Here is an 18,472-nt window from a genome sequence, read left to right on the forward strand (position 1 = left end):
GCTGCTATGTGATAGGACCGGGCAAGTGAAGAAACACTAGAGAAACACAATCAGAAGCTAGAGCATGCACGGGCATGTAAACAGAAGATGCATTTGCAGCTCCACGATCAAGATCTGCCTCAAACACAACCTGCAAAATCCATTTCACGCCCAACCTCTCCTGCTCTTACTGTGTCTATCAGCAGCTCTCTCTCTCTCTCTCCATCTCTGTCTGTGTCACTCTCATCCTACCTCTCTCATTCTCACTCTCTCACCAGTCACAATAAAGACACGGAGAATAAATAAATAATCCAGAGTGTACTCTGTGCTTATGAAACAGCATAATTGTCATCAGAGGAAGGAGGCATTGGGAGTCATCACTTGTCCAGATGGATTATGACCTTTGAAGTTGGATTTGAGCAAAGTACAGCAATGCTGTTCTGCTGCCAGCTACTGTCACATCTTAGAGAATGGCCTCGCGCTGGGCTCAGCGGCATATTGGCTCTCTGTCTGTCTCACCCCGTGCTTAAAACTCCGGGCTTTACTCTGAGACTCTTATGTATCTTATTTATTCTTCAGCATTTTACATTTAAATATGTCTAATCTCAAGGTACGAGTCATGCCAGGATAAACCTTCCCCTCAGTGAACATCAACGTGAGTCAGTACAGAGCGAATGAACATTAGCCACGAGCCAGACAGCGATACTGCTCACAGAGAGTGACGTTGAAGAAAGGCGCAAAGTAATAATCTGTGACATTTTTAGAAAAAAACATAATAATACATTTCTGCTTTTATTCACCAAACCATACAACAGGCAGGTGACACAAGAAGGAAACACATTAGGTTTGCAGAACAGCCTCAACCACTCTCAAATACAGCAGAATATCTGGTGAGCTTCCAAAAGATTGTCTCTTAAGATGTTTCTGTTGAGCCCTAATCTCCCATTAGTGCTCAACTGGACTGAAATCTAGTGATTGTGAAGGCCACATAAGATAATCAAACTATTCAACGAGCCCTCATGCACTTATTTATTCTGGATTTCCATTTAATTTGTCCTGTGCATCATGTGGCCTGTTAGTGAAAATAAACCTAAAATAAAATCCAATGCTGTGGAGCTTTGTCACCAATAAAATCTCATGGCCAGGGGAACTTTTATATTTCCAGGTGACAAAGGCATCAACAAAATGCTGAAAAGCGTAAAAATTCAAATTAAAAAACAAACAAACATGCAATTAAGACTGAAAACACAGAAGGAGGAGAAAGTAAAACTCCAGCCAGGTAAGGCCTTAAATTGGCAGGTGACCCCTAGAAAGGTAACCATATTAAAAATAAAATAATGCCAATACAGCTCAGATGATGGAAAGCTGAAGTTTTTAGTTGTACCTACTTGTTCAGTCACTGCTTTACAAGAATAATCAACAATAAAACACCCAGTTTTAATGCCCAAGAATTGCACTTATCGTCACTTATCGACGCCCTCGGTCGTACAGAAAGCGACTTTTAGAGTGTACCGCAGAAAACCCGGTCAGCTCTCGTCCTGGCCGCAGATGGTCTCATTTATGAAAGGGTGCTCTCTTGTGGACGCTGAGAGTAAAATATGACCCATGGATGCGGAAAGAGGGGATTGACGAGAAATAATCTACACATGAGCCAAAGACTGCTGCTGCAGGACTAAAAAAAAATTCATGGACAGCAGCAGGAAAGGAGACTTTGAGCCGTTCAATTTTCAGAGTAAACATAGATAGATAGATAGATAGATAGATAGATAGATAGATAGATAGATAGATAGATAGATAGATAGATAGATAGATAGATAGATAGATAGATAGATGTGAGTAAACTCACAACCTCAACCTCATTTTGTAGCAGAAGGACTCCTGCTGAATCCAGAGCTGATCCGGGTTTTCTATCTCTCCCCTCGCATCTATTTCCTCCTCGCTTGCCACTACTTTACCTTCACTTGTTCAGCCTTCATTCTGAGAGGAGGAGGAGGATAATATGTGATTGGCCGGGCTGGGACTGGTAGTCCGGAGGCTGGTATTGTGAAGCTGGCGCTGATCCCCGTGCTCATGTTTACACCTTGCGGACGGGGACGAGACAAGACACCCAGGGGCCCAGCACAAACTCGGGAGTTCGGACTTTGGTGTTGGCGGTTACCTGACAGAATTACCTACCCCCGTGCTACTTTGTGTTTTGGGGTTTTTTTCCCCTCCCAGACTCTGTCGTTTAATTTGACATCTTCATTTAGCGATGCGTCAAACTTTTCGGTGACTCTCGCAGCACCTCTGCGCTCACGGCTCCCAAAATAGTGGAGCTGGCAATGAAGTCTACCAGGAATAGTCACGATGAATCGTTTCTTTATTTGAGCAGAGCTTGACATCCGCGGACCTCTTCAAACTTTAATTACGCATGGAAATTACGCCCTTTCAACCTCTCCCAGACGTTCTCGAGCTGCTCGGTGATGGATGTGATTTGAGCCGTTTGCCGTTTGCGTCAACAGTCAGGAGTCAAGTATTTACAAAAACAGCGGTTTCTAACTCAATTACTGGAGTCGCTGGTGTGTGACTCTTCCCCGCGCAACCATTCTGGGGGTAAAGACTTTTCTCGACAAAAAGCCGCTTGGTGTATTAAAAGCTCCGCAGGTTACGCTGCGTGGACGATCCGGGACATTTCACGACGGCTGGACGGGAAAGATGCGCTCTGTGCGGATGCAGCGTGGCCAAGGTCTCGGTCCTCTGGTACTTCTCCTCCTGCTTGGGGGATTTGCCGTGTCCGCTACTGGTAAGTGAAATTAAAGATCAGTTTGTACTGTAATAACTGTGACAGCGCGCTCAGCTGTGTTCACACACACACAAAACGTGTTTTTATATTAGTTTAAAACAACTTAAATGAAAAAAAAACCCTGAAGATTTTATAAACTTTATGCGTTTTACTAAAAGTGTCTAACCTCAAAGTTTGCTTCAGACCCCAGCTACTGGTCTATGGCATTTATTTATTTATTTTTTAAATGTGTGAGCAGTGCAGGGGTCTGGGATCACCTGCTGACGAGGACTTTTTTTATTCACAGCATAGCGTTCAGTCTTACAGTAGACCTGAGCTCAGAGCTCTCCTTTCTTCTTGGAGCGGAAAAATCAAACTCCCCTGGTGCGCAGGGAGTAATTAAGGTTTTGCTCCATGCCTTCTTGGCCTCTCCAAAAAGAAAAAGCAAAGCCCCGTGAAAAGTAAGACAGAACACTTGTAGTGCTTCAGGGGGAAGAGATTCCTTCTTTCTTTCTTTATTCTCTTTGCAAGATATAGCGGCTAAATTTAGTGGCCCTTGTTTCAAGCCTGGGTGTGCCAGCTGTTTTTGAAATGCTAAACTTGTCCTCATAAACGATTTATACCTTTTTAATTATTATTTTATTAGACAACCTTTTGCAGAGTGAAGAGCACAGGCTTTGATTGTGGCAGAGCAGACTTTTATCAGTGGATTGCTCAGTGTTAATGCCATCAAAGACTGCAGCCAGCTTTCATGGAGATGAAATTTCTTGGCAGGCGGGACAGGTCAGTGCTGGTGAGCTGATGGGACAGGACCTGAACACCGAGGGGACACTTCACATCTCTAGTGTTAGATTAATGATTCCTTTCAGTGAAGCCGAGTGGTAGGCGATTCTGAACGATTCCTCAGCACCCAGTGTCAGATCAGATTGAAATACAAGGCAGAAATCTGAGGGTTTAGTGGATTGTGGATTAAGCTCATTTTACAGTAGGCTAAAAAAAAAAAAAAAAAAAAAAAAGAACAATGCGGACAACAATGCGTTCAGATTCTGTGTAGTTTTTTTTGTGTGCTAAAAACCTCTCCAGTGAATAAATAAGACCCTCCTGGGAAGAACTCAGATTTTAACTTGATGGCAACAGTAATCTTTTGGAAGATACACTGTCTGCCAAGAATGTGACCATTTATTTGAATGCCAATAAGACCTCCACCCACCCACCCACTCATACCATACCTCCCAAGGTCCTCACGTGTGTGTGTTATTCCCTGAACAGGCAGAGCAGAAAAGCAGCTTACGTTTATTAAAATTGCGGACTGTTCTGAAATCCTTGCATGAGAAATGAGAAATGTCGATATAAACAGTTGAGGACTGCAATGAGGTCCTGTTAGGGGAGCAGAACCAAGAGGAGGGGGACACCAGGGGACAATAGCACAGTGTGCCCCAGTAAAGTTTCTGTCTGGGAGAAAGGAAAGCAGGGATATATTTAAGGAAAGCATGATGGAACAGACAGATTGCATTTATCTTCTCTCCCATTGTGTTTAAACCTTACCTCTGCCGCTTTCCCCCCCAGATCCCTCACGTCTCTGTTTTATGCCTGTATTGTGGATGTGCTGAGCTCACATTTCTGCTGTGGTGCTCTTCTTTCTGTGTTGACATATACATTAATTACCAAGCCTGCCAGGAAAACTTGTCTGGAGTAACTAGCCTGCTGTCCAGCGCCTCTCTTGATGTGTCTCATTATTAATGATTTTAGCACAATTACAAAAAAAAAGCCAAACCAACTGACATACGTGAGGTGTGTTTGAGCACAGTTTGTGACCCAGAGATGACCAGATGTCCAGTAAGTCCACATGAAGCCACTGTGCAGACTGGGAGGTCAAGACAGGAGAAGAGTGCGTAAGGCTAGGGAAGTAGCAAAGGGGCAGTCAAGTGTTCGGAGTTAGCGAGCGTGGCATGTCAGACACTCCCATAGAGGACGCGATGAATAGTGACACTCTCACAGAAAGTGCTGTCTCATTTGTGTTAAGTGTGGGAGTCTTCCTGTCTGGAATGACAGTGCAGTAGCTCCAAGAAGAGTCACATTCTTTGAAATTATATGTGAGCTTGTAAAGTACATTTTTTTGGTGGGGAGGGTTTGCCCTGTTTTACAAAGTGGCCAGAAAAATCCTGTAATTCTCTGACATTTCCGTTGTGAGATTTAGACGCATGGAAAGAAAGGAATGTGACAACAAAGCTAACGTCAAACAAACACCAAAGTAGATTTGGCTTCAAAGACGCTCAACAGATTGAGATGTCAGATTAGATTAAAGAGTCTCTGAAACATGTAGTCATAACAAGAGTGCTGCCAGGCTGTTGCATCTGCAGAGATCTGGACAGGTGGTTGGGCACCGTGATAAATAAACAGACAGACAGCTCTCTTCGAGCCAGGCCACGGGCCAGTCGAGCTCCACGGGCGCGCGCTGCTCCCAGACCAGATCAGGCCCCATTCTGGCCCCAGGCAGTGCATTAGTTTTACGGCCGTGGGGCGGCAGGGGATCGGTTCGCCGGCCAGCCACTGGCCTCCCTGCTGTATTATTCATACGTGCAAAGTGGTCTTTGTTAATATTTAAAATGTGCTTATGATGCTCAAATTTTTTGACATCAGAGACGGCAGGGGAGAGGGAGAGAGAAGTGGGAGGAGAACAGCTGCTCGTCTCCTATTGGCGTAAGTGACCCGGATGGCTCCGGGAGGTAGTGAAGGATTTTAGGGCACCGGCAGTGCATTTATAGACTGGACGAGAGCGGTGCAGTTCGAGCAAGTGTGCCAATTGCAGCTGGGAGCTGTTGGCGATGATGCGTGTGAACCAAACCAGAGAGAGGTTACGCGGGGTAATGTTATCCATTTGAAAGCGAAGAGGGGAAAAACAGAAAGGAGAGATGGAAGAGAAATGGATCTGCGAGAGGCACATTGAGACAGATTGATCTCAGGGCATGCCTTTTAAATATCCTTTATGAGAAAAGAGTGAAGACGAAAAATTCCATAGCAGTGGCATTCAAGCATCATTACACCTCTGGCACAGGCCAGACAATGAGGTGGTGGAGTGGGGGCTGACATCGGTGGAGAAGGCTGGCAGGGAAAGCAAGCAAGGAACCGCTTTGAGTTAGCAAAGCAACACAAGAAACAGTGGTTAAGAAAGAAGGATATTGTCAGGGAGGGTGGTGGAGGATTGAAAGTGGAAAGAGACACACAAATCCACTAGGGGGATGTTTTTATTAAGGCTCTTATCGATGGAGAGAGCACACAGTATTAAGAGTAGACATGTTTAATGCTTTGCCAATACTGCGCATGTTAGACCAGACCATAAATCTGCAGCAAGCAGCAAGAGTTCTGTAGGAGGGCAAAACAGCAAGGTAAATGGAGGAGGGAGCTGACTATGAAGAATGTAAAGAGAAATTAGTAGCAGGAGAAAGTTTGGAGCACAGACTGGCTGTCTTGAGATGAATATGGTTTCAAGCACAGGTCATTATTTCTGCAAATACAATGTGCTCTCAGTGTATTTCGAAGTCTGCGGTAATAATGCTTTAATCAATATTGCTGAGCCTACACCAACTTCTTCAATCTGTGCGCTATTTAGAAAAGCTCACCAATATAGTGTAATTATCACGAGCTGAAGGTATTTAAATGTATCATGTGTTGCCTTTGTGGATCCTGGTTTTGAAACGTCCTGTTTATCTCACAGCAGATGGTGCCTCCTACCTGTTTGCCTCCATATAAAAGCGCGGTGAAATACGGGAATGTTTCATTTAATTCAAACATTTGAGGTTTCAAATCTGAAAAAAATTGTTTTTGAACAAGCTGCTCATTGCAAGGTCTTGGTAGTACTCTCAGAAAATAATGAGTAAAGTTGAATTTTATTTTGTCAAAAAGTATATAAAATACTTTGTCACAGTATAGACGTTGGAGTGAAACAGGAGGATGGATGGATGGATGGATGGATGGAGAAACTGGGGGTGGATAGTTTTGGTGGCAGATGGGAGCTGAGTTGCTGTTCTGCCTGCAGGACAGGGTACCCCCTGCTCTTCCATCCTGGCCTGTGGGGGGAGATGGGTGGAGCGGACAGGGAAACAGGAAGAAAACCTCTGTGGGATTCCATTGTGCTTTAGATGAAAAGGAGTCTCCAGAAAGCCTTTTCTGCCCCTTTGTGTGGGGTAAAAGGGGACAGCAAAAGAACACACACACACACACACTTTTATTCCCAACTTCAACAGGAGCTATAGTTGCATGTAAGTGGCTTTAGAGGTGTGTTACACTTAATCGTGCATTGTGCATAGAAAGGGGAACACACCTGCTTGTTTTATTTTAAAAAAAATCTCTTCTTCTCTCTTCAGCTGATGCACTGAGACATGCTCACTGACTTCAAACGTCAAAAAAGAGAGCATCCCACCCACCCACTCACACCCACACACACGCACCCGTTTAATGCAACACAGACACACATCCTCTAAATGATAAAGAGGCGCCGTTTTTTTGTTTTGGTATTTTTTGCGTGTAATACTGAAAGACATGCAAGGTCACTTGGGAGGAGTGAGTGAGTTAGTGGAGGAATTTTCATTTAAGATCTCAGCAGCACTCTGAGAGTCGTGACCAATAGGATCAGGATTCACAACGGGAGGTCAGTCCTGATCCAGAGAAACCCCCCCTCACACACACACACACGGTAAGAGCGGTTGCTCTGAGGTCCATAGATCAGAGGCAGTGTGAGCATTTGATTGGCTGTGCTTTTTTTTCAACACTCTGCATGTGCTCTTAAATAGAGGGTTTTTTATTCCAGCCCATGTAGATTCCTCCTCATCTTCTTAGCAGAGGCTGTTTTGTTTTCTAAACGCAGTTGAGCCAAGTCCACTAAGGGCTTAGACCACAGCCAATCTGTTAATGCTTGTGTTTGTGTCTGTTTGTATCAGTGTGTGTCATCTGGGCTTGGCTAACTGGAGGGAGAAAAAAAAAATTCTGCTTAAAGTGTGTTACTAATACACTTTCCATCCTTAGAGGAAATGTGCTGCATTACAGAGGCGATGGAGTTTGTGTTAGTTTCTTAAATGAATTTGGCATACGAAGCTACATTCCTTCACACCGTCATTAATAACTGCTATCACTTGTCCCCATTTCCCCTTTCTCTTCCCTCAGTTTCTTGATAGTCTCATCAGGCGTATTTATAGGTTTATGGTCTCACATATACCAACCTCTGTCATCCATATCTCTCTCACTCCATCATTTTTTTTCTTTTTTGTAGCCAGCTTTCTGGCAGAGTTTGGGAATTGCTCTTTAGAAGGCAGTGTGAAAAATCCCATTTCTTTGAGTGTAACGCTTATTAGGGTCCCATCTGCCCTCGAGGTACTTATGAATGTGGGGGGTGTTTGAGTTGTCGAGGGTGGGTGAAAGAGGGGAGCGAGGGGAGCTTTGTCATGCCTATGTGTAAGTGGATGTGGGTGCCACTGGGGGCTTGTGCGAAGCAGGAAGGGGCTCTTAACACTGCAGAGCACACACACCGAGCAGCTGGTGTGTCTAAAGTAAGGGGATGACACATAGACCTCCCCGGGGAGATGGGCGTATTTGAGCGTACGTGTGCATATCTCTGGCTGAGAAAGGGAACGGAAATGATCCTGCGTCCTTCTGTCTGCATGGCGCTCAGCTAGGCAACAGCAGGACTCAAACTTGCTTCTTTTTTTTTTTCTTCCTCTCTGATTTAAATCAAGGCGAATGATGCTTAATGAGTGTATTTGTGACTGTGTAGTGGGGGGGGAGGAGGGGAGGCTTGATGGATTTTGTGTGATTGGCTGCATGTCAGCAGTGTGCTGCTGTTATTTAACATAGCGGCTGTTGCGGAGTTAAAGCATCATGTTTGTCTCTTAAGCCCATTGCCTCTGTCAGTAATGAGGCTGTGATTGGCTTCCTAACCGCAGGTCAACAGGGGTGCACCCAGACATTCATTGTGCTTTCCCTTTACCTCCTTTTTGTCTTTTCTTTGCCTGTCTCTTCATTTCTCTTCTTCACTTATCTCTTCTGTCCTTTTCGTCGTCAGATTTTTCTTTTCCGTCCATTTCTTTGCTATCCTCTCCTTCCTTGCGTTGGATCTTTCGAGTCCATGTTTAAGGAAAAGGTCTGCCATGCAAAATCTATCTTCAGCCTTCAAAGATATGCAGGCGCACACAAACAGCCACAGTAGCTGCAGTAATCCCCGTTTCTGCTTTGACACTCTTGGATTGCAACCATAGCAAAGAGAAGAGTGAAAGAATGAGATCTGGCCTCATCCACCCTTTAATTCCTCCACATGTCTCCAGCTCCAGGACTTAATTCTTACTTCTCCTCTAGAGGCTTTGACTGAGAGCCTCCAATACACAGTAAAGATTCTGTTCTCGCCTTGGATGCAGGTCTTAATCAAGCACTGACAGGCACATCTTGGCTCGATTTGTGTGTCTGGCGTGGGTGTGCGTATGTGCGAAAGGGTGCACAGACGATGGGAAAGCGACTGTATTACTTAGGTATTACTCCCTTTTCTGCATGGATCACAGTGGGGTCACACTCCTCGGTTTCAATCAGCGCACAGCTCGCGCACAGACTCATCTCTCTTGTTCTGGCAGCCGTTCTGATTGCACAGGAGGAAACCTGGTTTATTCTCCCGGTGCGTTCACCGCGCCAGGTGTTATGCGACGCATGCTACAAAACGCTACCAGGCATGAGCCGGCGAAGAGTTAGGAATCGTTTTAAACGGGTGCCATGTGCGAAGCGGAGGGACGAGCGCTGATCTAATGTGGCAGATGTACATGCATGTAATTAAGGTTAGATTTAAGTGTATGGGCTCACACTTGCATCAAGTGTGTCAGCGGGTGTGTGTTTCAAGCCTCTTACCTGCTGTTGACCAGATGGGCTCAACAGTCGACCTCGTGCTCACCTCTCCCCGCAACTCCACTTAGATTAGGTGGTGAGCTCGGCTACGCCGCATGGGCTTTATAATCTACATACGAGCCCCTTCCCTTTCCCCGCAACACACAATCCTACACACATACATATAGAGCACAAACCTCATAATTCACGTGGGATATTTAGGATGATGATGTGCTGTTTGCGTGTGGGTCTGTGTTGCTGGCTGGTTGTGCAGTGCCCATGGCTCTCTGTTTATGGGGATAATGAAAGCAGATGGACAGCCATGCTGACTGGTGAGGGTTCATTAACTCTGGGTGTCTCTGTTCTGACTCCGCTGCTCGGCTTCACTTGCCTCAAATCCTCTCAGCAACAAGACCTGGTGTGTGCGTGTGTGTGTGTGTTTCTGTTTCTGCATGCCTATAAGTACAGCAGGTAGAGAAAGCTCCTCACACAAGCAAAGGAAAGCTATATAGATGTTTATCGATCGGGGATAGATGTGAGCTTGACGTTTCTGCTTGATTGGTTCATGTGGAAGTGGTGCAGTGGCGGACACTTTTTTTCTGTTTTTTGTTGTTGTCTGACGCTATTCTTTTAAACTGCTTCTGCTTCTTTAGGTTTTTTTTATTGAATCTTTCCTTGTGCTGCCTCATGTTAAAGGAACATTTTTAAGCAGCTGGAGGGGCATGTTTCATATCGTGCAGAGTGAGGAGTTGTGATTTAGCATGATGCAGTATTGTCAGCAGAGGACCATTTCTATGGTGTTTCTCTGCTCTGCTGGGAGAGATGAATAGGTATAGTTATAGTGGATCATTAAACACTGAGCAGTGTCTTTCTGTGTCTATAGCTTCAACCTTCACGCTGCAGCCAGCTCCTGGTCTTCACTTGTGCAGCTTAATGAAAGAAGCGTGGATCATGTAGGGAAAGACAGACATACCTGTGGCGAATCAGACAGACAGACAGACGGACTGGCAGATCCATGGACAGATGGGTTGTTTGGAGCACCTCACAGTCCTCGGTGCCATTAGACAGACAGAATGATGGAGAGAAATAGAGATTGCGACCATGAGGGGAAAAAAAATAAACATAATTTTGAAAATCGTCACTGCAAAGTTTCAGACCCAAGGGGCTGTCTTTAAATCACTTGTGTTGTCATATTCAGGAAACAATGGCTTAAAAAAAAGCAGTAAATTCCCAGGAAGCTAGCTGTGTAATGCCTTGGATTTTTGTTTGATAAATGAATTACAGGAGAAAAAAAAACAGTTGCCAGGATTTTAGGAAATGCACAAGCTGTGCATGCAGTGTTCCTGAAAACCAGATAACATGATTCATGTCTGTGCAAAAGTGTAAAGATAAAGGCAGCAGCTGGTTAGCATAGCTTAGCACAAGAAACGAGCACAATTTCCTGACATAACATCACAACATGACTTTATGATGCTCAGATTGTTGGATTAGACATGTTAAATATGAGCTTTAGAGTTGCAGTTCACCATTTTTACTGTTGCGATATCATTTTTATTTATTTATTTTTGAATAAAAGTAACCATATATGGAAAAAGCGACATACGGCTACTTCTGCATGGACTAGGTTGTGCTCCACAGGCAGAGATACTTGCTAGCTAGAATTTCATTGACCAAAAGCACCAACCACAACCGCAAACACGACCACGAGATCTGTTTCAGTGATGGACAGGATTAGAAATGACTACATCAGAGGGACAGCTCAGGTTGAGCGGTTTGGAGAGACGCAGTTAGAGAGGCGAGGCTGAGATGGTTTGCAGAAGAGGAGGAGGATAGTGGATACACTGGACAAAGGATGCTGACTATAGAGCTGCGGGGCAAGTGAAAAAGAGGAAGACCACAGAGAAGATTCATGGATGCAGTGAAGGAAGACATGCAGAGGGTTGGTGTGACAGAAGAGGATGCTAGTGATCGTCCATCAGCAGCTGAGCAGCTAAAAGTAGAAAAAGAAGATCTGGTTTAGTGACTTAAATTGGTTGAAGTGATGGCTTTCAGACAGCTACCCTCTACAGCTTGTCTCTCAAAATAACCATTGCCCTGAGTCATGAGAAACTTTAAGCTTTAATAGAATTTAAAAGGGGAACATTAGCTTTAGAAAGCAAAATCCATTTTTTGTACCAATCTCTAAGCTTGCTATGCCCAGAAATGTAAGTCTGATCTGCAAACCAGCTAAGAAGGTAGTTAATGGGGCAAGTGCTTTTAGATGAATAGTGCAAGGTGGAAAAATAATCCCTTTATGTTAAGAAAGTAACTATATTCCAATTACAGCCAAAGTTAAGCGAGTCACATTTTATATAGAGATGGTAATTGTGACATTTATTCCCTCTCTAAGGCAGACAAAGAAGTTGAAGATGAAGTTTAATTACATGGCTGTTTTGAAGGCTTTCAACTCATCAATCACATTTTGAATAAACACAAATTCCTGAAGCAGGATCGATACGAGGATGGCAAAGCTGATAACAGACAACACTGCCTTGAACGATGATGAATGTCTTCTTATTTACTGATCGACTGATGGCGGCGAACAGCACAAATATCGACTCATTCCGATGGTCGGCTGATAAATCAGTAAATTCCCACTTTGGGTTTCAGTTTAAATGTTTACAACTTTAATATATTGCATGTATTGTGTTACTCTCCAACTCTGCCAGTGTGCTCCTTTTTGTAGAGAAAATAGTGACTCCAGTGGAAGAATATCAGAGTTTTACAGTGAAACAGTGACAGATTGAAACTTAAGTGCTGCTCTTAAGTCCTTTTGTGATGAGATGAGGGAGTCTTTTTCTTAGATTTGGGTTAGGAGACTTTGAATGGCAAAAGGAAGTAGAACATTTATGTGTGCATGTCAATGTCCACCCACGTCTGTGTGTGTGTGTGTGTGTGTGTGTGCTCTGACATGCTGTCGCTCATGGCGTCTCTCTTTATGCTCTTGTGAGTGTGAGTTTGTGAGTGACAGTTATACAGTGGTGTGGAGTGTGTAAATCTCCTTCCCTCCAAAGCTCTCAGCAGTGGGCCTTACATTAGCACAACAATTTACACATCTGTCCCGAGGCAAAGAACAGGCAACTCTAAAAATAATGAAAGCCTCACTCAAAGGGAGACTGTATGGGTGTGTGCGCGTGAGAGAGCGAGAGAGAGAGGGGGGAACTCAGGAGAGGTAGGAGAGACTCTGTAAACAAGAGACAGAGGAGGTTTATTAAAACCCCACCACCACTCACCATCCTTTTGTCCTTCTATTCTCTGTATCCCTCACCTCCTCTCCCCCTCTTTCAGTTAGAGGAGCGATTACATGCCTCTGTCTCTCTTGTCTTTCATCTCTCTCTGTGAAGAGGAGAGGAATGAAGGTCTTCTGTGGCGTGTAATTACACAGAGACATCCTGGATGAGGGCGTCTGTCTCCACAAGCAAAAAAAAAAAGCCCCCCCCCTTCTCCCTTTAAATACCTCTTGATAAGGGGAGATCTAAAAAGAAACATTTAACTGCCTTTGATCCACCGCAGGGCTCTTGTCTTTACCTGCCACTTATGGAGCTTAATAAGTACTACCACAAGTCTATTTATTTCATTAGAAGCCCTGACACCAAACATGCATGGCTCCGCTCCAGCACCGTGGGAATGAAATACACAGCTCCTCCATTCATTTTAAGCACAGAGTCATAATCATGACACATTTACAGTCCAGTGTTCCAGTCTTACCCATGAGTCATATTGTTGAATGATTATGAAAGGGTGGATTTTTATGGGCTTACATTGGTATTGGCTCAACCTCTAATTGGCCCAAGGCACATTTGCATTCTGGGAAGGTAATAATGGGGCTCTTTGGAGGCACTTTAAATGAGAAAGTCACTGCACTTTGACTTAATTCTGCTTGCAGAAGTGCTGATGCCTCCAGATGGCTTTTTTTAGTGTGATATGGCCATTTTGCCTGCATGATCATATACTTTGTCAGTATTTTGGGAAACAGTTAAGTTGCTTGTAATGCAACTGGTCTCTTGTTATCCATTTTTGCATTATGCTGGGGAGTTTTTTTAGTTTTTTATTGCTTTTTGTAATATACCTGCAACAGGAGTGAATACAAATAAAACCAGCTAATTTGACAGGAAATGATGGAAATAGAAAATAGCCCAAGTATTAAATCTAGTAGGTGTTTGTCATATTAAATTTGAGCTTTTTTCCCGTTTGCTTTAGAGCCTAATCTGTGTTCTGTTCAGTATGTTGATTGTTGTGTTGAATAGCCACACAGAGGTGATACTGTGTGGTTCTACTGAGGTCACTGTTTGAGAGCTGAGGTTGGCCTGAATGTGTTTAACGGGTCTTTTTTTCAACTTGTGTAAATCCGCCTCCATTCACAGGGAGTTAATTCTTTCTGTGAACTCACTGGGAGATAAAGTGAGCGTTCTTCTGCAGCTCAAACAGATCTGACGTCAGACAATAGGCCGTGGCCCTTCGACTGCACCTAGCTGGAGCTGCTCAATAGGCCTGAAGTGGTGTAGCCATGCAGCTGCCGGACAATAGCCTGCTCAGCAGAAAGGCAGTCAGTGCCCTCGAGGCGCGGCCCAGCCCTGTCTGCTCTGATCTCTGAACTCTCTCCACACAGAGTCAGTGCAGGAAGAGCCACGACAGCAACCTGCTGCGAACTGAGCAACTCAGCCATAGTTCTGAGCTGTAAACGCTGTTATGCACTAGCATCAAAGGAAGCTTAGCAAAACCTGACCACAGTTGAGATACTCCTACTGAAACCTTTAAATTTTACCAGTTAGCAACAGTTATATTAAGTTTGTTCACTACAAATGAAATATTTTACAGGTGCTTAGATACGGGAACTGGAATTTCTTAGCCGGAAGCGGTGATTCATCATTGTTGTTAGGCACTCACCACATTTCTAGAAATGTCAAACTGTTCCTTAATTTTTAGTTGAGCTAAGCTTCCTGGAAGGCCTGCATCCTCTTATAGCTGCATAATATCTGCTGTTTGAGCTTAAACGTGGCCCCACTAATTCTGTCGCCCCCGTGTTATTATTCCCTCTCAATCCCTGCTCCTTTTTCCCCATCTTTTTTTTTCTTTTTTCATTTTAATGACTGGCAGTGGTCATATATTTTAATAAAGTCTTGAAATGCACTTCCTCACTTTTTGTCGTCTCGCCCGAAAAAGGGTCAGCAATCCACAACACTGAAGGAATCAGCCTGTGTTTGAGCAGTCAATGGGAAGCAGTTTATCGTACTTTAATAAAAAGCAACTCCCTGAGCCTTAAACACACTCTGGTTTCCCAAAATAAACACCATCATCACTCTCACACCCAAAATCAAACACAACTAAACACAAATCCCACCATCAGGAATAAAACCATCCACACACAGGCGATGCAGCTCCCCTCCCGGCATTTGATCACAAGCAGCCTCCCCTCCTCCCCTCTTGTGTTTATTCTGGGGATTATTTTGACCTAATCTCTTTAGAGCATAATTCAGATTAGATTTTGTGTTATTATTATTGCTATGTCCATTCCCCACAGTCCTGCTGGGATTTCCTGACTGCCGTAGTGCTCCTGTGCTGGTAAAATTGATTAAAACTGCTGACCACTGCCCTAGATAGCGAAGGCTCTGGATAAAAACATAAGCAAACACAGACGATACAGAAGAGCATTTTCTTAAAACATGCACTCTTTAATATAACTGTTGGAGTCGACGCAATGCACAGTGGTGGCCAGTGCTGCAATCCCACATTCTGCATTCATCCTGCACTAGAAAAGCAAGCTCTTGAGGTTATTTATACAGAAACACAGCCATAAAGAGAGCAAACAAAAAGACCCTGAATTCTCTGCTAATTACCTAAAGCAAGGCTGCGATCGTTCAGTCAAAGCTGCGGCTCCATCTGTATTTGTGCTGCCATATTGGCCTGAAAGTTGCTCAACAATTTGATATTCCGATGCCATGTTTAGTCTCCATTTTTAAGACAGTGTTTAAACACCATCTGCCTTTTACCTCATTCTTTGAGCTCAGTAATCTTAACCAGAGAACCCTTGAATAAATGACAGCGCATGCATAAAATCACAGTGAGTACAGATGATCAAAATACAGGCCCCGCGCTTCATTATGTTTGCAGCACGCAGGATCTCATTTTCATTGCTCTTAAAATATTGCATTCAGTTGCAACAATTATGTCAATTTATTTAGTCGTTGTGGCAAATGAACCAATTGACAGTGAATCATGACATAAAGCCTGCTTCTTTTGTGCATGACATTTTTGCATCCAGTGTGATTGTTTTGCATCCAAGCCCATTAGAGGGAAGGAAAAAAGGTTTAAATAAGCGTTGCAAAAGAAATAATAGACAAATAGTATGATCTGGCAATAGGAATCCCCTTACCTTATCTTTCACACTGTGTCATCCAATTCCACAAATACACACCCTACACATTTTACATCCGCCCACCACCCCACCCCTCCTTCTCCTGCTTGAATTTCTCAATTAAGATGAATTATAAAATTTCACATGGGAATCAGGACTTACAGCGCTTATTGCGATGCTACCCAGAGGCGCTCGGTCAATGACTTAGAGAAGCTTAGTGCTGTGGGTATTTGAGTCTGTGTCTCACCGCCCTCAGACTCTTAATGGACCACACAACATGCAACTTTGGCCAAACTCGACTCTGCATAAGAAAGCGAAGTGAAGGGGTGGATTGTGTGGGGGGGGCAGAGAGGAGAGCAAGGTGGAATTTATTGCTCATATGTGAAGGTGGAGAAGATGAAGGAAGTGAGGCAGTGGTGGCATGGGGGCTATGTTTGTGCTAGCTGTGGGGGACTTTGAAGATAGACTGGGCTGCAGTGTACATTTCATTACTCGTTCCCCTCTAGAGGCCCAGGTGTGTGTCACAGCTCCTTTTGTGGGCAGCAGAGCACCAGATGATTAGATGAGCTGCACCTCAGTAAATGGATGCTATTGATCTCCACACCTTGTTATATGGAGCACCTCAGAGCATGATGAGTCTAAGACAAGACGGCATGATGAATCTCACGCTGTCCAAAATTGCCTCTTCTGCTCAGCTTACTTTCTCTCTGTTTCATCTTCACACTCCTTAAGTACACATCCCATCCACTTTGCTGCTTCCCTGTGTCTTTCTGTCCCTCTTTCCTCCCTTTTTTTATTTGCTCCACTGATTGCTTTCAGTGTCTCCACAGCCATTAAAATGATTGGAGACTGTGTAATGTATATTAATGTGCTTGTACTTTTAGAGTAGTTTAGCTGTGCGCGCTATAATATTTCATGGGGAGAAAACAGAGCAGTGAGGCTTTGTGCTGGGGTAATTAAATGGAGATTGTGATCTTTTCTACATGCGTATGCAGATAAAACGTGAGTGCCGAAACCTGAGAGTTGCCCATCACATATGCATCAAAAAGGTGACAGGTCAAGGGGTCAGGAGGAGGTGAGGCCAAGCCGCACATGTCGAGAGACCTTTTTCATAGGTGTGCAGGTTTTTCTTAGTGTAGCGTGACATCGTAGTGAAGCACAACTGTAGTAACAGTCAAATATTGATCAGTGCAGCCTGGCATAAAGAGTTAGCGGGAAGCTGTGACCTTTGACCTACAGATTAGCACCAATAATTTGCAGGGTTGGCGCATTACGAGGACAGGGCCAGAGCGAACAAGCATAACAGAAAAGACAAAACACCGCCATTATTATTGAATTTCATTTACTAGCCGCCAAATGCTGCGGAGTTAATAAAGCTATGGTGTCGGGCTTAACTTCTGCTTCACGCACATTTGCAGAGCAGCTGCGCGCACTGCGTCTCATTTCATTCCCATCACTCATTCGCTGTTTGTGTGTTTGTGGTTTGATGCTAGCTTGTTAACTATCAGCCCGAACCTCATTGTGTTGCATATAATGCAGTTCATAATACCAGACAGAATAAACTATAGCTCACAGTGCGTTTCTGTAGTCTGCTCAGGGGGGCTCATGCTCTCACCTGCACTTCAGCCCATGCTCTATATGAATAGCACACACACACACATGCACACTATAAGCTGTTTCTTTGTTGTTGTGAAAAATAGAACCTGTGAAGTCATTCATGCTGAAAAGATTGTAAATTGTGGGAAAAGTATAAACACCTTTATGTTTGCAGACTGCCATTGTGCTTCACAAATGACCCATCTGACCGCAACCATATGAGGGTCAAGCTGTTCCATTCTTACAGTTTCCAATGTAGTGTGCTCATTCAAGAGCTGCACTTTTTCCCCCCTTTTTGCTCTGTGGGCAAGAAGTCTTACAAAGGCTCACAGAAATGAGAAAGTTTAGAGCTGATGATGTTTTAACCCCTGCATACTTCAGGACTACAATAACTCAAACGGTCCTTGCAGCCGTCAAAAATCAGTGATTATTTAAAGAGGAAGGATCGCACGGCTGCTTATAAGACACATGGAATCACTCATAGTGATAAACTTAAAAATAATGATCTTAGTCTTCTCAGTTCTGCAGAGCATTTAGCTCGAGTGCTTACTTACCTGTTCTGGTTGACACCTGTTTCCTGGAGCAACAGATTGCTGTTTTCCCACAAGAAAAAAGTGCTATAAAATCAGCTGTGAGAATGAAAGCAGAGTGAGTACTGGACCCACCTTCATCAAGTGATTACAATCAGCGCTAATGCTGCAACTTTTCGCTGGCCATTTGAAAAGTGTTGAGTTTATGGCTTTCGGCTTGTTTCAAACAACAAAAAAGGGAGGAAAAAAAATCAGCTGAAGCATTTCTATTGTTTGAATCTATTTTTGTGTAAACGTGCTACGTGACAGTGGAGATGGGTTTTCCTTCTACGCTTTTTTATTTTCCTGCAGAAA

At 43.9% G+C, this 18,472-nt stretch overlaps 1 protein-coding gene across 2 annotated transcripts in view; it reads left to right on the top strand.

Moving 5' to 3' along the window:
• The first annotated feature begins 1,966 nt into the window (after window positions 1-1,966).
• Window positions 1,967-18,472, top strand: part of unc5b (unc-5 netrin receptor B) — a 55,667-nt gene continuing 39,161 nt past the window's right edge. For both annotated transcript variants that reach the window (XM_039621350.1, XM_039621351.1), the window contains exon 1: window positions 1,967-2,761. In XM_039621350.1, the coding sequence (XP_039477284.1) occupies window positions 2,674-2,761 (88 nt within the window). In that variant the 5' untranslated portion in view covers window positions 1,967-2,673. The remainder of the gene's footprint in view (window positions 2,762-18,472) is intronic.

The sequence above is a fragment of the Oreochromis aureus genome, linkage group 13 (assembly GCF_013358895.1).
Source record: "Oreochromis aureus strain Israel breed Guangdong linkage group 13, ZZ_aureus, whole genome shotgun sequence".
In the NCBI taxonomy this organism is placed as follows: Eukaryota; Metazoa; Chordata; class Actinopteri; order Cichliformes; family Cichlidae; genus Oreochromis; species Oreochromis aureus.